The sequence below is a fragment of the Fukomys damarensis genome, unplaced genomic scaffold, assembly GCF_012274545.1.
Source record: "Fukomys damarensis isolate Sample0158 unplaced genomic scaffold, DMR_v1.0_HiC HiC_scaffold_33, whole genome shotgun sequence".
Classification (NCBI taxonomy): domain Eukaryota; kingdom Metazoa; phylum Chordata; class Mammalia; order Rodentia; family Bathyergidae; genus Fukomys; species Fukomys damarensis.
Window position 1 is genome coordinate 26,236,577 of NW_022900945.1, and position 26,805 is coordinate 26,263,381.

Here is a 26,805-nt window from a genome sequence, read left to right on the forward strand (position 1 = left end):
TCTTGAATGTATTTTAAATTTACAGTTACTGTCCAGATTAAGTAAATGTTTAACGTTTCCTGTTTTTTCTATATGTAATGGTATGTTATATTGTAAACATGACTTAGATATTGACCCTCTAGCCATCTTAGCATTTCATTCTAGACTTTTTGTTGATTTTATGAAGAAAGTGTGTGATTTCTTAAGAATAGCCAAACACATTGTTTTCATGTATTTCGATTATTTTTGAATTTCAGGGTAGATATAGCACACCTTTGCCTTTACAACCTAAGTGTTATTCACAAGAAGAAATATTTTGATTCTGAACTTGAGCTAATGACATATATTAATGAAAACTGGGATAGATTGCACCCTGGAGAGGTAGGTATTTAGTGCTAAACCTCATTAGCTACTCAATAGCTTTTTAATTTTGATTTTGTAAAACAACAACTAAGTTACAGATGTAAGTCACACAACTAAAATAGAATTTTATTTTTCAGTTCTTGGGAGAAATAACTTTGATAATTATATCAGGACCAGCTCTCTCATCCTCCTGTATTTGTTGCCTGTTGACTCTGGAAAATGTAGATGGAGGAAGTAAAATGATATATTCTTCCATTTTCTGAACTGAGAGTCATTGGAATTAAAAGATAGAAGAGTGGGAGAAATTATTTGTATTAGATGTCTTGTGATTTGACCTCCTTCTAAGTTTTCTTTAAACTTAGAGCTATAAACATTCTTTGCCTGTTTATTGATGCTCGCTTAACAATCTTTGACTCTCAGGAATGGTGGAATCCAATAATCAGATTAGAATAATGAGTTACAGAGTGAAGCTAGCTGAGTTAGAGATTACCTTTTTATTCTAACATTTCATTTTGCTTCTTTGTGAAGTATAACCACTTATGCTTGTTTTTCAAAGGATCTTTTTAAATAAATAAAAATAATACACATTCATTTGAAAAGATTTTGAATCGAAACAGAAAGAGGAAAGAAACTCAGTATAGACTTTTTTTAGCATTTATTTAGAATTATTAAAATGTAGATGATTACTCTTATGTGCATATTTTAAAATGTGTTTGATACCTTATTTTATGTTTGCATTTTAGTTATGCATTATTTTTTGATGAAACGATTGTGCAAACTGATTTGATATTTCAGAAGAATTTTTGCATTTGTAGCTTTTTATAGGCATTTATGAAATTTATATTAAGTAGGAAATCAAGGATTGGGGATGTAGTTCAGTGGTAGTCCATTTGCCTGCAATGCAAGATCTTGGATTCAATCTCCAGCACCACAAAAACAAACCAAATAGTCAATAAATAGTGTATCAAGGATATTTGGGGATTTTTTTTAAGTTGTAATTATGGGAATCAGTGAGACTGTCAGGCACATTTATTTAGTTGGTAGATCATTTGCATAAAATAACTTGACAAGATGCAGTGCTCAAGTATTAAAGTCTAGGGTATTTTGAAATTTAATTGACAGATGTTTTGAGTATTAGATATTGAACTACAATTCTAATTCTGTTCTGTTTTTATTAAATGTTTCTTTTAAATGAAGTTGGAAAGAAAGTAGGTAACTTTAAGAATGATGCATTTTAGTAAGAAACAATGGAGTAAGGTTCTAGTATATAGTGTTATGGTTATCTTAATACTTAATGCTCTCTTGCATTTGTTTTAAAATTAATAGCTATATTCTTCCAGTACCTCATATGCAGATACATTTGATACCTGTTAATACATTTTGTTTCATGTCATAAAATTCTGCAGTAGCTACTTGATATAGATAGTGGGTACAGATAATAAAAACAAATGGTATTTATTTTAAATACTATCATCTTATTAAAATTTAAGCATTAATGTTTACTTTTTAAGTAAAAGTATGAGAAAGCAAAATTTATAATTAATGTTTTTAAAACCTTTGTTTTATGAATATCAAGTTATCTTTTACTGAATTTCTTTTTAGTACCAGGGATCAAACTTGAATCTTTGCACTTGCAAGGCAGGTGGTGGAACCACTGAGCTAAATCCCCGGCCCAATTTTTGATACATCATAGTAGAAAAAATTCACTTCAGCAAATACATGTTTTCATTATTTGTCATTTGTAAGAGGATGTCTTAGAAATAAGAAAAAATGGTGTTTGGGATGCAGATTAGTTGTAGAGCACTTACCTAGCATGCATGGAATCCTAGATTCCATCCCTAGCACTGAAAAAGCAAAGCAAACATAAAAGAAAAAATTGGAAAAAGTGAATTTTACTTTATACAAGTGTTTACATTTAGAGATTTATAGTCAGTTCTCATTTCTCTTTCTCTGCATTAAAATAAAAGAATTCAAGTTGTTGGATTAGTTATCTCTGCAGACTAGATACCAACAGATTGAGTTCAGGTTTTTAGTTCTGTTGCTAATCTTTTTACATCTTTATATGGTAATTATACCTAGATATTAGGATAAGACTTAAAGATACAAAATTTATGCCAGTCTTCTGTAGTGTGTATTTAGTGTTTTTCATTTAGTTTACTTTTAAATATGAAACAAAAAAAAAATATTGGTCATCCCTGATGATTTGAATAGTAAACCTTTGGTTAACAAGAATTGACTTGCAAATTGAACTTTGTTTCTCTGCTCAGGTTAAAAAAGCGTTTGTTTTATTTTTTCTGTAATATGCCATTAATCACTTTCAATGTGTAGGAAATAGTGCATGACAAATATATTAATATAACACATACACTCATATATACAGGCATTCCTCATTTAACGACTGGGTTAGGTTCCTGCAACTAGGTCATTAAAAGAATGGGTTGCTAAATAAGGAATTGTATATAGTATGTACATTACATTTTTCAGAAGAAATGGTGAAAGGAAACTCCAACTTCATGACTTTGCTTTTATTTGCATAACTTTCATGCAGTGTTGTAATGCATAACAACATAAAACTACAGTACTGACCTACATAATGTAGTCAGCAAAAATTACAGTACTGTATAAACAAGGTATACTGTAACCCCCCCCATTGAGGCTCTATAAACATGATGTACAGAATTATACCATAAAAAGGATGAGCCATAAGTCTGAAAAGTTGTATTATGTATGTATGTATACACACACACTTGTATATATTTGTTTTGGTTTGGATTTTTGAGACAGGGTCTTGCTGTATGTAATTCAGGCTGGCCTGGAACTTGAAACTATCCTAGTTCAGCCTCCCAAGTATGTGCTGGGATTACAAGTATGTTCCATGACATCTGGCTTTATGTCTTATCATTGACTACTTTGAAGTTATTTGGAACATCAATTCTTACTGTATATAACAAGGATTATGTTGTATAAGCATTTGATCTAGAAATTTCAAATGTGAAATTAAACTTAACAGTAGTTAATAGTTTTGCTTTCTCTCAAATATGGAGTTTTATTCCTTCTTGCTTAGGTGGAAAGAAAATGTGATAATGTAAGAAATTGAGCCAGGCCAGGTGTGGTGGCGCATACCTGTAATCCCAGCACTTGGGAGGCTGAAGCAGGAGGATCAATGTGAGTTTGAGACCAGCCTGGGCTACAAAGTGAGATCCAGGTCAGTCTCAACTACATAGTGAGACCCTGTCTCCAAAAAAAAAAGAAAGAAAGTAAAAAGAAATTGAGCCAGATATGGTGGTACATGCTAGAGGCTGAGGTAAGAGGATCCACCATGAGTTCAAGGCCAGCCTGGAGTTTATAGTAAGACCCTGTCTCAAAAACAAAACAAAATTTTTTTAAAAAAGATAACTTTTTAAGAGCAAATTAAGGTTCATAGCAAAATTGAGAGGAAGGTACAGAGATAGCTCACTTATCTTCTTCCCATACATACAGTATATTACTTCCACCATTGTCAACATCCCCCACCAATATAATGCATTAGTTATGATTGATGAACCTACATGGATTCCTGCTGAAAGATAAATTTAACTTTCATATGTATCTTTTTTCTTAGTTGACTTTATAGGCTTGCTGGGAAGAGGAACTAAAACTTTTAAACCATGTTAGAAGACAATGATAGTTTTATATCATGTTTCCTTATGTGGTTGATTCCTTATGTACATTTGTATTTGTACTTTGTGTCTTAATGATTACCATATATAATGAGTGTAGTTATTTGAGGAACTACTATGTTTTCAAATAGCTTCTTTGACATAATAAAAATACTTAATGTAACATTTGAGACTACAATAAACATATCTTAAAGTTTTTTTATTAAAATGAGTCACTTCTATCAGATTGCTTTGGGGACTTTAACATAAAATAGTAATAATTTTTGGATTCTGTTTTCAATTCTTTGATTCTTAATGTGATTTGACATCATAGTTCTATAATAGCCCCACTTTCTGTTGACTGTGATCTTAAAATTTAAAAACCCTAAGGTTGATAGCAGAATAATAGATTGCTACCTTACTTTTGATGGGGATAGGGAGAAACACATAGGTGAAATTCAGTAACATACCATGGTGGGAATATTTTGGCTAGGGGAAAAAAAATATCCTAGAGATGGTATACTTTTACATGAAAATAAGAAATCTGATTAACAGCAATATTTGGGACCTTGAGTTTTACACATTAGCATGTGACATGTGGGTTGGCAAAGAAATTGTTGGCTTACCTATGCCTAGGTGGCATCAAACTCAATATTGATAATTAAATGGTTTATTTTATTGAGAGTTATACTTTAAATATTAATACTTATGTCTATATAAAAATACATACACTTAAAAATAATGATACAGACAGCCTGATGAGGGATGCATGCCATCAGTTTGTCAACACAGGCCTAGAATACAATGTTCTTCTAGCATAGTTGATCTGATTTAAACTATTAAAGCTGCATGTTTAGATTGCAAAATTGAGCAAGGTAACTTCTGACATTTTTACATGAGTTTAAATATATAGTCCTTTCAAAAATAGTCATGTTGGAACATACTGATAAAAATTCTGATAAACCTTAGGGAATAAGCACTGAAAGAAATCATTGTGGTTTTCAAAACGTAAAAGGGAGTGGGTTTTAGAAAGTAGGGAGTCAGTTTTTTGCTGAGTCCAAACAAAATTGTAGAGACTTTTAAGATCTTTGATTTGTGGAGCTAAAAAGCAAAGGGGAAAAAAAAACTCATTATAAATCATGTTAAGTACCTGGTTTCTTTTTCACATGGTTAGCTGTGCTAGTTTGTCCAATGCTGTGGCCATCATAGGCATAGTATAACTTGGTTTTATATAAGGTACTGAAATGTGAACTTACTGTGAAAATTTGTTTCGTTTGTATGGAGTCTTTTTTTTTTTGTTGGTATTGGAGCAAACTTGGGTCCTTGCACTTGTGAGGCAGGCAGTGGCACCATTGAGTTAAAGCCCTAGCCTGTATTGGAGTCATTCTTAAGGGATACTGTAATGAAGGGTCACAAGGGTCTGTGTTTGTCTCTATCCTCAATTCGCAAAGGATGCCAATCAAAAAGATAATGTGTAAACTATTGGAGCTGAAAATAAAATCAAATTGGTAACATTCACAAAGTTCTTTTAGGCATAAACACAAACAGTACAGGTGTGTGCTAGAGTATATTTGATTTGATAGCATTTCATCTAGTAAGTATTCAGACTTGGGGAATAAGAAGAGGGAAGAAAGAAGATCAAACAACTAGCCCAAAGTTTAGTATGAAACAATCATGATTTCATTGCTAAAATCTAACCTAATCTCAAACTTAAACATGATAGCTGCTTTTAAATATTTGAAGAGCTGTTTTACAAAATAGGGCATAGAAGGGTTCAAGGAAAGTTTAGTCTACCTATAAGAATGGGTTTCTTCAAGTACGTTGTACCAAATAGATATAGGGAATAACTTGCTGTCTTTTAAAAGGGATTGTGGTCTTAGTGGAAGGTTGAATTAGATTTAGGGTTTGGTTTTTTTTTTGTTTTTGTTTTTTTCTTGCTTTAAAGTCTGATTTTGTCATTTTTTTTAATAGAAATTCTCAGGCTGAGGGTAATGGTAGAGAGAGCATGTGCTTAGCATCTGTGAGGCCCTGGGTTCAATCCTCAGCACCAAAAAAGAAGGAACATTCTCTATCATGGGATACCTCAGAAATTTCAGTGGGAGAAAGTGGTACAGCATAACACCTAAGGGCTATATTTGTCCTTCTGTCTGTCCATTCATCTATCTGTCCATCCTGTCTATGTATCGCATTGGACACATTGGCACAGAGGGGGCTTTTGTTGAATGTTGACAGAATGGAATTAACTTGTCACCTGGGTTCAGGTTCTAGTTGCTTTCTCAAGTAAACGGGAATTTGATTAGTTTATTTAAGCTTCATGTTTGTTGACTCACCTCTAAAATAGAGTGGAATAGGTGACTAAATTTTAAGCCTCTTTTTGTTTTCAGTATTCTTTTTGGAAGATGTTTTGCTCTTTTCCTTAAAACAGTTCTGAGCTGGAAGTTTATAAATTGGTAAACAATATACTGGATATAATTATAAGAGCCAACTGTGATATTTTGGAACTTTTTTTTTTTTTTACTTTTTTAAGTCTTTATGGCTTTAATTCATGGTGATTCTTTTATAATTTAGAACTTTTTGATAATGGGTTCCAGTGTTTAAACTTTGAAGAGTGACGTGGGAGTGAGTGTATGCCTATAATCCCAGCCCTGAAGAGGCTGAGACAAGAGGATTGCAGTGAGTTTGAGGCCAGCCTGAATTACATAGTGAGACTGTCTCCAAAAAAGGGGAACACACACACACACACACACACACACACACACACACACACACACACAACTTTAAGAAGTAGAAAGATCTTTGGGGAAAGCCCAATTGTAACAAAATAGAATATTTTATAGAATTCAATAATGCAGATTTTATAAATTCTGATGACAAAAATGCTAAAGTCTACTACAGTTGTGTTTGTTGTGTTTGTTTTGTGGTACCAGGGATTGAGCTCATGACCTTGAGCTTGCCAGGCAGGTGCAATACCACTGAGCTACATTTCCAGTCCAAATCTACAGTTGTTTTGAAAATACTTTTTCCCCTCATTTTATAGTATATTTTTACATTATGGGTAATTGTTTATGGTAACAGTAAAGGCACTGGGGAATAAAATGTTTTTCATTACCTTTTATACCTTTTCCTATAGATATGTATTAGGAGCTTTCATGGTAAATGTTAAAATAATTGTAATATATTATTTCCCTAGATTATAGGATTTTTAAAGATTAAATCGCTAATACTGAAATTATTTTTGTAGTGTTTACCACTTGTATTTCTTTTACAAATATATTATTTTCTATATAATGAATATAAAATAATTAGTGCAGGATTTATAATCTTTGTAATTGAGAAAATAAGCTTTGAGAAGTTAAATGTTCCTATATTGGTCACATAGCTGGCGGCTAATCAGTGAGGGCCTAGACTTGGATCTTAGGCTTCTGACTATCAGTATATACTTTTCCTCTGCATCACATTGCCTCTGTATATCACTTGTATATTATGAATTGATGAAATTGTAGTGCATTAAATTGTTTCTTGATACTTCACAGCTGGCAGACACACCAAAATCTGAAAGATATGAGCATGTTCTGGAGGCATTAAATGATTACAAGACCATGTAAGTTGATTTATTTTATGTATCCCCATGAGGGAGACAGTAAGAACAAATAATGGCATTAAGAATTGTGGGATTCAAGTACATACCATTAAAAATTTTTTTAAATGTCCTTTTCTTATTTGGTCAGTAAAGCCGGGGATTCTTAAGGACTGGAGAAGGGAAGAGTAATCATTCTGGGAATGGTGGGTAGGAGGCATCTCACTCTTCAAAGAGACTTTGGTCTGTTCTATTGAAAAAGCATAGTCAGTAATAATTTATTTTGGTAATGCATTCTTCTGAAAGTAAGTTAATCTTGTTAATATTATAATGAATAGAGGTGTCTTGAAAGTTTGAGATTTGTGGTTTTAAGATTAGTTTTTGCCATCATTTAATTGTAGAAATAGTATTACTGGTCTGAGTGGTCTAAGATAATTAAATGATATTATTTGACATTCTTACAGATATCCCTCCTTTTTAAAAAAAAATTAGTGTATCTAAATTACTTGACAATATCTTCAAAATGCCATAGATATTTTATAAATGTGTATGCTGACTCCAACTAATTATATTTTATAATGTATTTTTATAAAATTTAAAAATTTTTGTTTCTCAGAAGTTGCTACTTCCTCATTAAATTATGTTTTAATTACTAGTCACTAGATCTTTAGATTGAATCAAAAAGCATAATAAGGTATCTGAGTAATTACTGTACTGGTAAAAAGTATTTTATGAGACAGTGAATTTTTGAATTGCAAATTAGGATGTCAGAAATCTATCTACTCCTATTTCAGTAGAAAGAGGAGTTCCCTGTTCTTAGACTTGCATAAAAGTTGAAAAGCATTCCAAACATTTGATAGAGTTTGTTGTAACCAGTGAGGCTGTATTTAGAGCTAAGATAGATGATGGTATTTTGAAATTAGGACTGTAACAATTAAGGAAAAAGGGGTAAAGAACATGTTTTTCAGACGCCCAAGTCTATACTCTTACTGAAATAATACTTCGCTAGGTTGTTTCCAATTCCACTTCTGGCACACTAGACACTTGTTTCATTTTCTGGGTTTCCTACTTTATTTTTCTCATTCTGTCATTTACTAGTTCTGACCAAATTTTCTCCTTTACAGGTCTACTTTGAAATAGAATGCTTTCCTTAAAACTTTTTTGAGATATTTCTTACATGACACTAAAATAGGAAAAATTTTGGAATTAGAAAGATTATTTTGTACCATTCTTCCTTGGTTTTAAGAATTTAGATGTCCCCCCACCTTTCTTTAGAGACAAAGTCTTACTATATTGTCCAACCTGGCTTCAAACTCCTGGGCTCAAGTGATCCTCCTGCTTTGGCCTTCTGAAATTTGGGACTACAGGTGCACACCACCACACTTGGCCTAGCTGCCATTTTTTTCTTCATGAAACTGATTGATTTCAAGGTTGCTGAGCTACATTCCTAGCTAACTTTTAAAAAAAATTTTTCATTTTAATTAATACATGTTTTCAGGACATAATGATTACATTTATTATGGGGAGTTGGTACCTGTATATATAACACGTCTTTTTATGTCCCCTTTTTCTTTTCTTTCTTTCTTTCTTTCTTTTTTTAAGACAAGATCTCACTATGTTGCCCAGGCAGTCAAACCTAGCTAATAGTAGTATTTTAAAAAGAAAAGTGGACATGTGCCTTTTTTTTACTTCCATCTCTCCCTCTATGATATTATACAGTGGGCCTGGCTCTAGGGCAGATAAGAATCAAGGAAAGCAAGGAGAATTAAGGGCTTTTATAGCATTACATTGGCTTCCATATGAAAGGGACTTATGAGTGAAAGTTAAATGAGTTAGGGTCTCCCATGTATATGTGTTGTGTATTTTAAATTTTAGTTAATTCTTTTAAAAATTTAGGTTTATGTCTGGGAAAGAAATAAAGAAGAAGAAGCATTTGTTTGGGTTGCGAATTCGTGTTCCTCCTGTGCCACCAAATGTGGCTTTCAAAGCAGAGAAAGAACCTGAAGGAACATCCCATGAATTTAAAATTAAAGGCAGAAAGGCATCCAAACCTATATCTGATCCAAGGTAAAAGTTGATCTGTGGCTTAGTTTTTCTCTTTAGCTTATTTGTAACTAAAAATGTATGTTGTTTAGTCTCATTAGTATATTTGAAAGTACAAGTGGCAGTTACCTTAATTTTTTTCCTTCCATAATTTCTTTTTAGATAAAGTATGAAAAGCATTGATTTAAACACTGACTTGATTATGTTTATTCATTTACTTTTCATTCATTCATTCCACACATTTATCAAAATCTTCATTATCTTAGAAGGGATACCATGACAAGACAGATTTTCTTCTGTCATGGGATTATAGTGGGGAAATTTACATTATAATGGGGAAGGTGGGTGGTAAATAAAATAATTATTGAATCAGTGCTGTTTAAGAAATAGCATTCAGGGGACTGGGGATTTAGCTCAGTTGTTCCGCTGCCTGCCTTGCAAGCACAAGGACCCGAGTTCAGTCACCAGTACCAAAAAAAAAAAAAAGGCATTCAGGGCTATGGATGTAGTTCAGTGGTGCTGCACCTGCCTGGCAAGCACAAGGTCCTGAGTTCAATTTCTGGTACTGAAAAAAAAAAGGAAAGAATGAGCCTGCTTTTTTATTTAAACTTGACTAGAATTATTAGAGATGAGAATTTTGTAGTTAAAAGAGAGACTTAAGGAAGGACTATTTAAGATAATATTTGAAACTTGAATGAAAATAATCTGTGACAAAGGGGAAGATATTCCAGGTAGCAGAAATAACATGCACAAAGGCTATAACACGTATTCTAGAAATTCAAAGAAAATAAGTATGATTTAAATGAGGACTAAAGAGTAGTACAAGATGTTAGAAAGTTTGGTGGGGCTTGATCATGTATAGGTCTTGTAGGGACTTTAGGTTGTTTTCCAAGAATGATGCCTGTGTTAGCAGGTTTAATTATCATAAATTTATTTGGATTCTCTTTCTAGAATGGGTAGTATAGAGTGAGAATAGAAGCCAAGAGAAAATAAAAATCTGCTGTTTCCTGAGTGAGAAATGTGCAGAGGTAGATGGTAACAGCAGAATGGAGAGAATATATTTGAGACATAGACAGTTGGATGTGAAAGTCAGCAACTCAGAAAAGGAGAGGTCAGAGAAGATGATATAAATTTGGACGCTGATTTATAAAACCATAAGGATGAATGAAATTATTTAGAGAATGAATAGAAAGAGAAGAGAATGTGGCTCAGAATAGTATCCTGATACCATTTATAAATTTGGAAGCCAGGAGTGGTGGCACGTGCCTGTAATCCAAGCACTCAGGAGGCTGAAGCAGGAGAATCACTACAAATTTGAAGTCAGCCTGAGCTACATGGTTAAAGGCCAGCCTGAACTACATAGTGAGACCTGGTTTCAAAAAGCAGGAGGGAACCCTAAATTTGGAAGAGGTGAAATAAAGGAGATAGGAGGAAGCCACAGTAGTGTCATGAATACATACTATTGAGGGAGTATTTTAAGAAAGATGGTCATACTGAACTGTTCAAGGATGCAGGTGACGGGGGTTAAGATGAGAGACAAGTGTTTATTAGTAACTGATTAAAAACAGTATTTTGGATTAAAGATAAATGCCAGATTGAGGTAGATTGAAATGTTACTGAATCAGGCACATAGCAATTACATGTTAAAACTACTTCTACATATTGAGGGAGACATTCAAAATAATAATAACAGTGATAGAGGGGGAAAACCTGTCTTTTAAGAATATTTGAAAGACATTAGAGAAAGTGGAAAGGATGAATTCATCCAAGCTCGTTTTACTATGAAAGGAAGCACACAGATAGAATGGCAGCTAAAGAGGAGAATGAAAGCTTTTAACTAGGCTTTTTAAATAGGTGGGAAATATTTGTGTGCCAGTAGAAATAATCCAGTAGAAATGATGACATTGGCATAGGAGAGAGCAAAACTAACCGAAGATATCGCAATGTCTTTGAGAAATCAAAAGGAAAGGGATTTAGAGCAATGATAGTAAACCTTTTAGAGCTTTAAATGATACAGACAGCCCACTGGGGCACACGTGCCATAGGTTCACCACTGATCTAGAGCTTTAATGTGAGAATAGCTTTTGTTAGAAGTACTTTTCTGTTGAAATGAGGAAAAACGATGAAAGATGCTGGTTGTATTGTAGTTTGGAAAGTAGGAAGATGTCTAAAAGTTGTCTGGTAGTTTCTCATTTCTCTGTGGACTATGAGGTAAAAGCTGAAATGGCTGTATAATGAGGGGGGATATAAAGAGTAAAAGGGACTAGTCATCTTGGAGAGTAGAAAAATGTAATGACAAAGCATTGACAGATCACAGCTATTTAAAATTTGTGATAAACTGGGTACTACTACTTTAAAGCTTTTTTTCTTGAAAGAGAATGCTTATTCCTATCTCTTTAAAATTCTATCATTTTAATCTTTTGTTAGTAGTTGATGAGTTAGCGGGGAAAAAGAACCAGATATGTGGCGCATGCCTATAATTCCAGTATTTGGGAAGCTGAGACAGGAGGGTTGCTGTGAGTTTGAGGCCAGCCTGAACAGGACTGTCTCAGAAAACCATACTCCTCCAAAAAATATTTCACAGAACTTTTCTCATTGTTACAATTTTTTGGATACGATGCTTCATCTTTGGCAGCTGTCAGATCATCTGATGTCGCCTGATAAGAATTCAACTTTTTAAAAAGCCAGTCTCAGTTCTTAAGCCCTACATGTGGGTTGGTTTCAGTCTGAGAATATTTTTTCTAGTATTACAATGGTCCTTTATAAATGTTATGTTGTCTTTCTTTTTAAAAAATATATATCCCATCCATCTTATCCTTATCCAGCACTGCTTTGTTCTTTCTCCTGTACTGTCACTATTATTCCCTGACCTTAGTGTGAGCTAGAGGGATAGTTTTCCCTAGTTTTCTTCATTCACTTCTTTCTAGCCTATTACATAATATATTTCCTTTTCTTTGTTTCTTTGAATTTTTGAATTTTCCTTGATAACTTTCTCATAGCACTCCATTTTTAGCTTGCTTGTGTATATATTTGTCAACTTTTATTAACTATATTATGAACCTCTTAACATAGGGAATAGCTTTGTTATCTTATTTTCTAAAACCTTTCTGCATAGCTACATTGTGGTAAGTAAATTAAATAGATGCTCTTTATATTGCTGCCTGGCTCTTTTTTTCTTATATTAGAAGTGCCCTTAAATATTGCACTCTTTTCCTTTCTGTTGCTTCATATTTAGCCCTCTGTTTTAAAGATTGTTTTCCAAGTCTTTGAGTTTGCCATATTAGACTATTTGCCAGCATTCTGTCAGTTCAGCCTTCATTCTCTGTCAGTCTAGAACTGTGTGTGTGTGTGTGTGTGTGTGTGTGTGTGTGTGTGTGTGTGTGTGCTAGATAACCTTTATTGATAATCTACCATAATTTAATACTGATATTTTTATGAGGCTAACTGCTAATTTCAGTCTTTTTTCAGAGTAAGTTCTTGAAAACTCCTCCCATGAAATAACAACCTAAACTAAATAATCACTTTTCGAAGTTTTAAAATCTTCTATCCAGTATGGTTGTCTCATTGGTTGTGGTTGTTTTTAAAATCTTTAGGTGATATGTATATTCCAGCATATTAAAGAGATTTTTTACTTAAATTTTCACAAATCAAGAAATATTTAAAATTAGAACATATTATCTTTGCCATTGACTAAACATACTGTAGTTTTCATGTTACTTAATATAAAAATATAAAACATGTCTAGTTACATATGAGAGCCTTTGTCTTTATGCAGGGATTAAATACATGCTGTTTTTTCTATTGCAGAGAAATAAGCAATGGAATAGAAAAAAAAGGAAAGAAAAAATCTGTAGGTCGTCCTCCTGGCCCATATACGAGAAAAATGATACAAAAAACTGCTGAGCCACCTTTGGTAAGAGGATATGTTGATATATGTTCCCAAAGAGGAAAATTACTAAGGTGCTAATATTTTTTTCCTGCTTACTGTACAACCATGCTTTAACTCGATTTTTTTTTTTTTTTTTTAATCTTCCAGGATAAGGAATCAGTTTCTGAGAATCCTGCCTTGGACTTACCTTGTTCTATAGGGTAAATAGAAAGTTATTTTCTTCTTTCCAAGAATTTTTTTAGGAGAAAGTAGTGTTTCTATTTTTGTGTAATATAGTTGCTATACCACTTAAATTCTTTTGTCTCAGGATAACTGAGGGAACTGCACATTCATCCAATACCTCAGATATGGATTTCACGGGTGCTTCCGGTACAAAAGAAACTACCTCGTCTAGTATTTCCAGGCATTATGGGTAGGTCTTTTTGTTTTTCTTCTTCACTAATTTTCTTTCACATTGCTTTTCATAGCAAAGTAATGGTTGAATAATTCTTTACCCACTGAAGTTGATACAGATGTGCTTTTTGAGAAAAAGTCCATGTGGAGATTCACTAAGTTTTTAATATTCATCTGAATATTTGTTCTGCTCAGAGTACAAACATTAAGTTTTTCAAATTTATTGGGAAATTTTCTCTATAGATGTTGAAGACTTTTCTGATAGGCTGTTTACTGTTTATACCATACAAATATACCTTGGTTAAGGAAATTTTTTAAAGAATTGAGTACAAATATGTTTTTATTAGTAAAAAGATTTTAAACTCAGAATTTTCTTTTTCAAAATTAAAAGTAGCATACGCTAGAGCCTAAGGCCAGAGGATTGTGATTTCAAGGTTAGCCTGGGCTACTTATTGAGATTCTGTCTCAATAGTAACAAAAATAGCAAATCCTTTTTTAGTATTTCTTGTAATTCAACTTGTCAGACAAATTTTTCCTACAGCATATCATATCAGATATGAAAAGTTCATTTTCTAATTGGTGTAGAATCATTAGTTTTTAAGTTTGAAATGTTCTTTTTAATTCTTACTCATAATTAAAAAACTGACCTGTAAATTATTAAAATTCTAAGTTAAAGGTTAAAGTATAACCTGTTAAAATAATAATAATGTGGAATATTTTTTGTTCTTTTACTTTGTATTCCACAAAGCTACTTAAGTACATTATCTGATGTAATTTTTAAAACAAGAAAAATTTTGAGATGTATGCTGTTATTCCCATTATTTTAGATGCAGTATCTTGAGACTGACATGAAGAGGGTATTTTGTGACAAGCCCAGTATTGTATATTTAGCAACTATAATGACACTGAATTGTTACCTCAGGAATTATGATTTTATTGAATTTTTCTGCTCTGTTCTTCTTTTGTTATAATACTCTTTTCTCACAAGAACATAAAATCCTTGTATTTATGTGGTGGAAAAGACCTAAAGATCTTTTTCAAGTGAACACAGAGGATAAGAAATTTCAATTTGGCCAAGTAATAGAGTCAGAGTTAGACCTAGGGCGCCTTGACTTCTAATTTGTGCTTATTATATTATTTCACTATGCCTAGAACTGGTAATAAGAGAACCTTTATTTTATTTTAGTATTTAAGCATGTGGAACAGTGTCTTGTTGTGCTTTTTCAGTATTTGAGTCAGTGAATTAGTGAACGAATGAATGAATGAGTAATTAATGGTCATTGTTTTCAGTGAGATAGTTGATAATATCAGACATAGGGCTTCTTGGTAAGAATTTGCCTATTTGTCCTCCTAGTTAAAATTTTGCTCTGATTGTTTAAAGCTTAATAATAGTACAGAGTTAAGGAAGAAAAACATATACCAAGGTCCTAAGGTGTTGGAATCTAAAGAAAATGAAAGCATGTGATAGTTTATTTATATACCATTCACATTTGTGTTGGTTTGGTTTTTTGTTACAAAAGGTATATAATTAGAGTGGCCCAAAAATAAACAGGCTATATTATGTGGGCCTAGGATGCTTTAAAAACCTAGTCTACAATTTTGGCCTTTTCTGTTTCATAGCTTATCTGACTCCAGAAAAAGAACTCGCACAGGTAGATCTTGGCCTGCTGCAATACCACATTTGCGTAGAAGAAGAGGTCGTCTTCCGAGAAGAGCACTCCAAACTCAGAACTCAGAAATTGTAAAAGATGATGAAGGCCAAGAAGATTATCAATTTGAAGAACTCAACACAGAGATCCTGAACAACTTAGCAGATCAAGAGTTACAACTCAATCATCTAAAAAACTCCATTACTAGTTATTTTGGTGCTGCAGGTAGAATAGCATGTGGCGAAAAGTACCGAGTTTTGGCTCGTCGGGTGACACTTGATGGAAAGGTGCAGTATCTTGTGGAATGGGAAGGAGCAACTGCATCCTGACTGTAGGACTGAATATTATGTTCACTGCACTCATTATCTGTAGGTACAGTTCAAAGCACTAAAGGAGTCTGGCTTTTGCTATCTTTCTTAAAAAACAACATCATCAAAAACAAAATAGTCACAGATGATACTAGCCTTAACATGTACTTGTCAATGTTATGGATATTGTCAAAAAAAAGATATCTTTTAAAAATCAGAACAGAGACTTAATTTTTTAAATCATAAGATTTGTAGAATGTTTCTAGGGTAGGATATTAAAAAATGATTCAAATCCATGCATGGTGTTAGATAATTTTTCTAATTATTCCATTGAGTCAGTTTTTGTGCTTAGTGGTTATCAGAGCAAACAGATCGTGTAGATAGCACAAGTCTTTGGAGAAACATTGTCTGTTTTGTTATACCAAAATGTTGGGGAAAAATTTATTTCAGTAACCTTTTAGATTTCATAAAGTGCAGTGTATATAATGCCTACCGAAAGACTGTAAAATATTGAAATTTTCTTTCAAGCAAAGTGTAAAAAATATATTGAGCCTGTAAATTGCTCTGTGACTAGACTTCATTGTCGTCTTAATATATTCTTTGCATGTGCATATATATACACATTTGTGTATATATATGTGTGTGATTATGTGACCTATGCAATACAAATTATGGGAATGGGCAGCTTTGGAGTATATATCCCATAATTCTTTTTTCAGGAATAGTTGCAGTATTTACACAGCAGCATTTCTTCTCAGGCTTTTATTGGGTGCTGTTGCTTGCTATGTATGAAGAGAAATGTGTCAAACAAGTTTAGTGTGTACTGAAGAAGGGTGTGAACAACAGTGTTCATGGGCTTTTAGAATGCTTTTCACTCTCAGTCCTTGTAACTCAGCTGTTCAATATCTAAAGCAAATACAAATAATATCAACATTATTTCCTACCAGAAGTAACATTTTCAAGTTTTCATGGCACATTTGATTGTAAATGTCTCTCACTTTTAACAGTAAGTCTGTGGGAATCGGGTGAAGATTCCTGAAGTGTCTGTAGTAACTGTTAGTCATGTTTGAATAAGTGTAGTGTGAACAAAGTATTTTATTGCACAGGGTTAACAAACAGTATGTTGCCAGCTGAGGCTTCTGCTGTTTTATTACAACATTACCTCTTGTTTTTATAAAATGTACCAAGATTTAAATTGATAACTTTATTTTACATGTTTAAAAAAAAAACAGTTTCTTTTATCACCAGTGTTAGAGTTGTCTTCTGTTTCTTTTTGTTTTGTTCTGTTTTGTTTCTTAGCCAAAGAGTAAACAGAAGAATATTCTTATTTTGGTGGCTATACATTTTACTTTTAAAAATGATTCGTGGATTTTAGACAAAGAATTGGAGAATTTGCTGCCAAAATGGAAAATATGTAAAGTGTAGTGATGACAAAGTGGTGAAAATGTGGGTTAGTGCTTATTTATTCCATTAATGATTATTTGACTGTTTATAAAGAAAGTTGCTTTATTTCTTTAAACATCTTCAAAAGATGACTTTTTCTTATCACATTATAGCCAAAAGAAGCAGAAAACTTCACTATTCTGCATTTGGTTCCTGGTTTACCAGGTATAAATGAGCTTTACAAAAGTGCAAATCAAAAACTGTCACTTCTGTTTACCTCCACCAAAACTTGATTTTCCCCTAGCTATTAATTTAAAGTTGCCTTTCTTGCAGCTGCAATATTTTGAATAACACAGAGTTTGTGTTGATTTTTGAATGTTTGTTTATATCTAGGGGTAATGGAAAATGTAAATCCCGTGTACACTCCACCTGTATCATATTATTTCATTTTCCCCAAAGTCCTTTAATTCTAACTGAACACCACCAGCAGTATTTTTAGTAACTCTTTCTTTACCATACTTGGAATATGATTTACCAAGCTAAACTGTCTTTAGACGTAATTGTTGTGAATGTCTGTTTTATTTTATCATGGTGGTTCACATGGCTCTGATGTTCAGTTTGTATTTTTGGAATTGCTCTACTTAGAATTAAAACAGACCAACATTAAATGTGTGTATTTTTTAAAGAGCTAATGAGTTTTGCTTTTGTATTTGCTTGAAAATACACACTAGTGCAGTAGTTGACTGCTTTTATTTAGCTAGGGAGGTGTAAGGATTTTCTGATTCTATGCTGATAGGTTTTCTTTGAGTTACTCTTTATAAAACCTTGCTTCCTTTTCCTCTTACCCCCATATAATAATTAGTATTTGCTAAATGTTTATCTTAAACGATCTTTTAAAAATAAGCTATATTTATTCAGCTTGCACTTTATATTTGAAAGACAGTGTCTCTGTCTACTCTTTTTAAACATTTAGATTTCCTACTTGTTTCTTTTCTTATTTAAATAGAAAGAATCTGGGTTCACACAAAAGAATGTCCTTCCCCCCCTTAAATACTTTGCTCCTAGATTACAGAATGAAAAGATATAAAAATAATATATCTTACTAACTTTAATACCATTTTTATTCAAAACAAATACATTTTTATAAATACTCTGGTAGATTAACATAGATTCTTGGGCCCTTAAATGACTGAACTGGAGCAGAATATGAGTAATTAGAATTACTGTGAATGTCTAAATCTCCAGTTCTAATGTAACTGATAAAGTTAGGTTTTGCTAAGTATATTTTGTCAGTAATTAGTACTCACTGATGAAAGGTTGAAGGATGTCCCATCCCCAATTTGGGGTTTTTTTTTTTGTTGTTGTTGTTGTTGTTTTTTGCAATTATGTTCTGGTATTCATTTTTCATTTTTATCCTGTATATATTTAGAAGATTTATCAGTGTTGAGTATAGAATGCTTGTATTATGGGCTCCTTTTTTTGTTTTTTTTGGTACTGGGTATTGAACTCAGGTCCTCGAGCTTGCGAGGCAGGCAGCAGTGCCACTAAGCTAAGTCCCAGGCCCTATGGGCTACTTTTTCAGAATACTAGATACTCTTAAATTTCTGATGGAACATAATTTGACTTAGCTCTTTCTAACAGAGTGTTTAGTAATGTGTTCTGAAGTTCTTTGAAAATGTGGTGGTAAATGTCATGCAAAATTATGTGGGGAAATGTTTCTTAATTACATCCAAACAAAGCATTCCCAGGCTTCCTTTTAGTTTAGTTTAGCAGTTAATCACGCTTTTTCCTCAGGAATACAAAAACTTGACAGTTAAATGTAAAGTAAGAACTTATCATGGATGGTTTTCTAATCTGTAGGAGGAATCCGGGTATATCTTTTTGATACAAATTTAGAGATAGGAGGTATGGTTAAGCAGACTGAGTAGATTGAAACCCATATGAGACTAGTTGTAATTCTTAAGTTGAAATAGCAGAATGTCTTGGACTAATAGCTAAATCAAGATGCTCTGCTAGATTTTTATTCAAAATTAGAATAAGATTTAAAAATTAATTAGCCTGCTCGCTTTTGTTTCTTCTCCCCTCTGCACAACAAAATCCTTCTTTCTTTAGCTTCATTTACATTTTGTCTTGTTGGAGATAATTATAAAAACTGGGTACCTAGTAACTCATTTGTCCAGTATCTTCAAGGAATATAGTTTGTCATTCAAGAAATTTTTCACTGGATTTAAACAAATAATACTTTCAAAGGTGATATAAAATGTACTTTTAGGTAAAGCAGAAAATTTATTCTGTTCAAAATTTTACTAGTCTACTTCTGCAACTTGTATTTACTGAAAGGTGTTCAGTCTTCTTCCCCCACCTCTCACCCTATAACTTGCATTCCCAGTGAGGGTGACGTCTCTAAATGGGCAAAAATTGGTTTGGGAGAGGGGACAAAACCTTAGAAAATGGTTTCTGGCCCTTCAGTGTTTAACCTACTGAACAACAATCTTCATTTCTTAGTATTTAATTACTCTTATGTTTTCTTAGCACAAGAGCAGTATTGACATTGAGTACAGTGGGCCGTGGATTTGGCTCAGTGGTTCCGCCGCCTGCCTCGCAAGCACAAGGGCCCGAGTTTGATCCCTGGTATCAAAAAACAAAACATCGACATTGAGTACATGGATCAGTCACAAAATAATGTGTATTTTGTGCATACAGATCATTTGTACATGTGTACTGTGAAACTATAGCAGATGGGCATTTTTTTTTTTTTTTTTGATGGACTGATAGCTTCAACTTGAAAACATTTTGAGAGTCTGCACATAACAGTTGCCATTTGTTGGAGATGTTTGATCTTTATCCTGGTCTTGTATCTGACCTGGGGTTGGGGAATTAAATAAAGCTATTTTATATTTTGTTTTATTCTACCAAGGTTATTTAGCACATCATTAATTATGTCATATTCTAACAGGAAAAACTGACTATATAAAAGTGAAAAAGAGGGGTATGGTACCAAGATTGAATATAGAGTCTCATGAGTGCTTAGTACACACACTCAAATTGAACTATATTTCTAAGACAAAAGTTTTTTAAAGAAATTAAGAGTTCCAGGAGTTTTACTTTTGCTGGAAAAGTAGCATTTTTAAAATGAATTTTAAAATTTTGTAATATGTAGCTGTTACATTAGTCACTAAATAGCATATATAATTTGACACATTACAGTTTTTATAAATTGCTTTAAAGTTATAGGGATGGGGATTTAGCTGAGTGTGCAAGTGCCTGTCTGGCAAGGGCAAGGTCCTGAGTTTGAACCCTAATACCTGATGACCCCCACAAAAAATTACTCAAAATGCTATTGAAATGTAAGTTAAATAGGATGACAGTACCATCTAGGATCAGTAATATATTCTTTGTGGTAGACTGTAAATATTGTCATTGTAATCAATAGTTAATACTAGTGGAATGCAAGTAATTTTTCCTATGTAGAATTTAAGATAGTAGAAATAGATGAGTATTTTTTTAACAAGAGCCCTCTTTATACAATAAGCCTGCTTAAACAGCCTTGAAAATAAAACTTATCTTTGAGAAATGTGGAAGTTAAAAAAATGAAAGTTGGAAAAAAATTTGGAGAATGAAAACCTATTGGCTCATCTACCATTTGGTGGGAGGCTCAATTTGGTTTCTATATTAACTTTTTTCAGTATCCAAGGGTATGTTCTGTAACAGAACCATTATAAAAAAGTCATTTTAATTATAATATTTCAGAACCTTATACTTAGATTTTTCTGTTATTTTTAACTCTGGATATAAATTGTCCAGTGAAGAATTATTTCACTAGAGACCTATTTTTCATACCTCTTTATAAAAAATACCAGGAACACTAAAAATGTCTCTTTATTGAAGGGTTTTCTAGAATGTATTAAATATTTCATGCTCTTATAAACATTTTTGGCAAGTTAACCTTGTCTGCTGTGAGATTATAAACATTCATTATTATGTGTTGTTGTAATACGGTGGTCCAGGGGTCTGGATGTAGTTAGTGGGCTCTTATCCTGATTTTTCTTTATTACCTAGACTAGGTGGTACTTTTTAATTTAATTTAATTTATTTAGGTTCTGGGGATCAAATTTGGGACCTTGTACTTGCAAGGCAGGTGGTGGCACCACTGAGCTAAATCCCCGGCCCAGTGGTACTTTTTTATATGTATGTTTTTCCTGTGTCTTTCTGTAGGATTCCTCTTTTTAATCCGTTTTTATTAACAGTGCATTAAGTGGCTTTTTTCCCCTTCTTTTCCACCTAGTTTCTAAACATGTAAGGATGTGGATTTAGCTCAGTGATTCTGCTGTCTGCCTTGCAAGCCCAAGGTCCCGATCCCCAGTAACAAAAATAAATAAACAAGCATTATATGGGATAGAGCGGAAAGAATTTAAGTGAGGTTTTCTGGGACAATCAGATAATCATGTGAATAAAAGTTTGGGCCTGAGTTTACTCACAACATTGATTTCTTTTTAGACTGAAGATTGAATTATTTACTCCAAAGAAAAAGTAAATGGCATCTTCTTATATTGTTCATTACTCAAGAGATTTATTTTTTATTTTTATTTTCTTGCTTCCTACCTTACGAAATAGAAGTCGTTGAGGTGTTTAGAAGTATCACAGCTGGATAATTGTGATAGGAGTATAATGTGCGGTGTATAAGTTGATTATCTTGTGGCTCCCTAATCCATCTTCATGGTTCCTTCAGATGTCAAAAATTGCCTGGCCTGTATAGTATATCCTGTGGTTTTCTACTAATGGGCGGGTTGTTTAAGACTTATTACTAGAGTAGGTTCATGTATGCTGTGTTATGAGAAGAACAGAAATGTGGACATTAAGTATAGCACCATTTTAAAGAACAGCCACTTGATACGGTATGGTTTTACCACATGTTCGTATATCTTAGGCATAAGAGAAACCCAATGAAATAGAGAGGAGATGTTATTTTAGCAGTAACCTATTGTTAATTCTCACTGCTTTATAGGCTAAATCAATTTAAGAATTGATATTATAAATTGATTATTGTTCAGTACTTTAAGTGCCAAAATTGTATGCAGTTAAAATGTCAGGTTTGATATCATAATTTCCAATATCATACTTTTACCAAATACATTTAGTAATGTTTATCAAATAAATTTGCTTTGTTTCCTGACTTTGGCTAAGTTGGGAAAATATAAAATTAAATTACACTACAGTGACTGTTACCTTTATATAAAAGGTTGGGTCAGTGGGCTGGGGATTTAGCTCAATGGTGCCTCCGCCTGCCTTGTAAGCGCAAGGTCCAGAATTCAAACCCCAGTACCACAAAAAAAAAGTTGGATTAATTTCGTGATTTTTCATTCTTTATTCATTCATTTAGTTAGTTATTTTTGGTGCTGGGGATCAAATTCAGGCCCTTGTGCTTGCAAGGCAGGCAGCAGAACCACTGAGCCAAATTCCCAGCCCCTGGAAATTATTTTTAAACAATATCTTTAAATGCTTCGAAACAGTATTTATTTAGACTAAAATATTTTAAAATGCTGGGTGTGGTGGCCCATCTTATAATTTCAGCACTGTGGGAGACTGAGGTGGGAATGTCACAAATTTGAGCCCAGTCTGTGCAGTTAGTGGTTTAGTGACTTAGACTCCTTTTCAAAATGAATAAAGAACTGGGATTGTAGTTCAGTAAAAAGTCTGATTTCAATCCCCTCTGTTCAGTGTAGGGGTAAACACTTCTTTAAAATTATAAATGAAATATTTTTGTAAAGAAAATGTCAGATTTTTATCTGCTGGTTGAAGATACTAGGTTTCATAGATAAGCAGAATTACACAGTATCATTTGGAATGTAAGGGTTTAATTCATGGTTTAGGGTCACTGAATTGATATTTTTATACTTTTAGTGTACTCTGACTTAAGAAAAAGTCCAAATTGGATAACTTAGAAGTATAGCCTATGGGTAAAAGGAAGCACTGGATTAAAATTCGTCCTACATAATACTAAAATGTGAAATGTAAAAGCAATGAGAGGTATTGTAGTGAACATAAAATCATGAACTACAACTTCTATTCACCATAATTATTTTCTCTAGAAGTAGCATTTTGAGGGCCAGGGCTCAGTGGTTCCTCTGCCTGCCTCTCAAGTTTGACTCCCAGTACAAAAAAAAGTGCATTTTGATAATTACAGTCTACATGGGTAAAACTTTGGTGTTTACATCTTTTAAAATTGTATTCTCTTGGCTGTGTGCATTGTTTCACACCTGTAGACTTTAAAGAGCTGAGTCTGTGAGAGTACTTGCCTAGCATGAGTGTAGGTCAGGGTTTAATCTTCAATATGACCAAAAAATGTACCACAAAAATATCAACACATGGTCTGGGAATTCAGCTCAGTGGTTCTACTGCCTGCTTCGCAAGCACAAGGACCTGAGTTTGATACCTGGGACCAAAAGAAAAAGAAAAAAATTTTTTTTTATATTGAATGATAGCACTGGCTTCAAATTATGCTACTCCTCGGGCCCAGGATTTAGCTCAATGGCTAAATCACACTGCACCTGCCTCACAAGTGCAAGGTCCTGAGATCAATCCCAGGCACCCTCCACATACACAAACCACTCCTACTGCTTATTAAAATCTCATCATACAAGTTAAGTAAAACTTAGGTGTGTCCTCACTCATACCTACAGTTGTACCCAAGACCTCATGTATGGTATACAAGTACTCTACCACTGAACTATATCTCAGTCTTTGAGACAAGGTCTTGTTAACTTGCCCAGAATCCCCTCAAACTTAAAATCTTTCTGTCTCAGCCTCCCAAGTAGCTGGGGTTACAGATGTGCACCATCAAATTTATTTCTTAAGAACCTTGTTATTTCTGAAAATAAATTGTTATTTATAAATAGTTGTTATTTCTGAAAATAAAAATTTGATTTTCCAGGGATTTAAGAGATCACAGTACTGAGGTATTTGTATTAGTTTATTTCAGCATCTATGAGAAGTTACCACATGGCATGAAATGACAGCTGTTTCTTTGACACAGTTCTGCAGACCTGAAGTCGAAAGCCAAGGTGGTGAAAGTTGTTTTTCCCTGGAGGTTATAAGGAGCATCAATTCTATGTCTCCTGCAGCTTCTGGTTGTAGCCAGCAATTACTGATTTTCCTTGATTTTATATTTGTATAATATATATAAAATATATATATTATAAATGTTATTTATTTATTTGTTTATTTATTTATTGGTACCAGGGATCAAACTTGGGTCCTTGCGCTTGCAAGGCAGATGGTGGAACCTTTCCTTGATTATAAATATCACTGTCGCTGGGGATTTAGCTCAGTGGTTCTGCTGTTTGCTTTTCAAGTGCAAGGTCCAGAGTTCAATCCCCAGTACCCCCCCAAAAAATAAATAAAACATCACTATTAATTTCTGTCTATATTTACAAGGCCACCTATTTCAAATCTCTGTGTCCTAAGGATGAATAGTTATTTGATTTGAGGGTCCAATTTAAATCTTAGGTGGTCTCAGCTGGGGATCCTTAATCCCATCTGGAAAGACCCTGGCCTCCAGCTTATATTAAACAGTATTGAACTGGTTTTTTTTGGGGGGGTGCAAAGGGGACATAAGTCAGCCCATTACAGTATCACTCAAAACGGTTTTGTATGCTTTAGTTCTGAAAATGAAAAGTGTGAACTGTTGTATCAAGTTAATGTTTCAGATGCTATAATCTGGCTCTGGAATCAGCCCATGGTACTACGGGGGGGTGGGGTATAGAAACTTTCAGACTAGGATCTGGTGGCAAATCTTCAAGTTATTAAGGGGAGTGCCTTTGAAGGGGATAATGGGACCCCAGGCCCTTCCTGTCTTCACTTCTGGCCATGAGGTAGGTAAACTCTGCTGCATTACACAAAGCAATGGAGCAAACTCAACATAGACCAAATCCAGGAGCCGGAATGTGCCTTTTCTCTTACAAAGTGATTATCTCATGTATTCAAGTAGCAGAAAGTAGTTTTTGTAGTAGCAGAAAACTGGTACTGAGAGGTGGGGTTGTTATACCTGATAATGTGAAAAAGCTTTTGGGAAGGATGAGTGTGGAATGTCTTGAGCATATTAGAAAAAGCTTGAAATACTATATGAAACAGCTTAATAAGGGTAGAGTTCAGAAGACCAGAATGATAGCAGTGCATACAATAAAGGGATGCTGATGTCATTTGAGGTGGAAGTGAATCTATTAGAAACTGGACTAGAGGATACCCTTGTTAGTTTTGGCAAAGAATTTGCATCTTGTCCATGTCTATGCTGTGAGACTGGAAGGTTGAGTTTAAGGGGATAAATTACAGTAGCTTAGCTTTCGGAACAAGCTTCAAAGCAGCATAGCATTCTGGCCAGCTATGTGGGTATCATTTGCAGCTTTTAGCCACATTTACAGTGAGAATCAGGAATAAAAAGGAACAAGCAGAAGCCAGGCGTGGTGGTGCACGCCTTTAATCCCAGCGTTTGGGAGGTAAGAGGATCGCTGTGAGTTCGAGACCAGCCTGGGCTACATAGTTCCAGGTCAGTCTCAACTACATAGTGAGACCCTGCCTCAAAAAAAAGGAATAAGCAGAGAGATTTGGAGAACTTGAAGTTTGGCCAGAATTGGTATAGCCAAGGAGTATTTAGCTGCTAGAGATTAGTGTGGTTAAAAACAAGCCAAGTCTTGGGCCGAAGATTTAGCTCGGTGCTGTGCCTGCCTCATAGGCACAAGGTCCTGAGTTTAATCCCTAATACCCCCCCGCAAAAAGGGCCAAGTCTTTCAATTGGGAAAACAGGAGAGATACCAGGAAAGCATATAAGACTTCCCATAGAACAGGCTTGAGAGGAGAGCCCTTGCTTCCCCTGCTCATCCAGGACTGCCTACACTGGCAAAGTACTTGGGCCATTGTAGCTGTGGTTTTGGTAGGCCCAGGTACAGTTCCTCCTGGCAGCAGACCTTGATACAGTGATGCTGCCTTTGGAGTCATACAGAATACAAGTTTCAGGGTGATGGAGATGTCACCAGTGTGCTAGGTTGAAAGTGTGGAAAGCCAGGTGGTATGTTGGGTTTGAGTCTACAAATGGCTGGCTTCTACCGGGGTAATATGGAGTGTGATTGTAGTGAAGACCCCCAAGAAGGAAGTGGTACCAGGTATATAGAATGTCTGTTAAGGGAAGCTGTGCACAGCACGCAAAGACAAGCTTGAGGGTGTGACCTGGTGACCTGCAGCTAGCAAAGCTTGTGGAAGTCTCTACCCTACTATGGTGTGCATTCGATTCTGGACAAGCATCTGTAGGATTTAGTATGTTTGGGGTAATTCCTTTTATTCCCTCCTTTAGGAATAGGGATGCTTTCCCCATGCCTGTCCCACCATATCTTAAAATTATGTAACTTTTTTTTTGGTTTTCACAAAAGCCCACAGCTATTTGCCTTTATTTTCAGAGGAAATTTTGGATTTGGACTTTTGAGCAATCGTGGAACTTTGGGGAACAGCTTAAGTCTTTGGGGACCCTTGGATGGACTGAATCTGAATTGCAACATGAGATAGACATAAGCCTTTGGGGATAATAGGTTAAACA

General features: G+C 34.1%; 1 protein-coding gene across 5 annotated transcripts in view; it reads left to right on the top strand.

The window, feature by feature from the left end:
- Mtf2 (metal response element binding transcription factor 2) overlaps window positions 1-18,692 on the top strand; it is a 52,116-nt gene extending 33,424 nt beyond the window's left edge. For all 5 annotated transcript variants that reach the window (XM_019210789.2, XM_033758226.1, XM_010644901.3 and 2 more), the window contains 7 exons: window positions 237-360; window positions 7,514-7,581; window positions 9,454-9,624; window positions 13,408-13,513; window positions 13,637-13,689; window positions 13,797-13,901; window positions 15,503-18,692. In XM_019210789.2, the coding sequence (XP_019066334.1) occupies window positions 237-360; window positions 7,514-7,581; window positions 9,454-9,624; window positions 13,408-13,513; window positions 13,637-13,689; window positions 13,797-13,901; window positions 15,503-15,860 (985 nt within the window). In that variant the 3' untranslated portion in view covers window positions 15,861-18,692. The remainder of the gene's footprint in view (window positions 1-236; window positions 361-7,513; window positions 7,582-9,453; window positions 9,625-13,407; window positions 13,514-13,636; window positions 13,690-13,796; window positions 13,902-15,502) is intronic.
- Window positions 18,693-26,805: the final 8,113 nt, after the last annotated feature.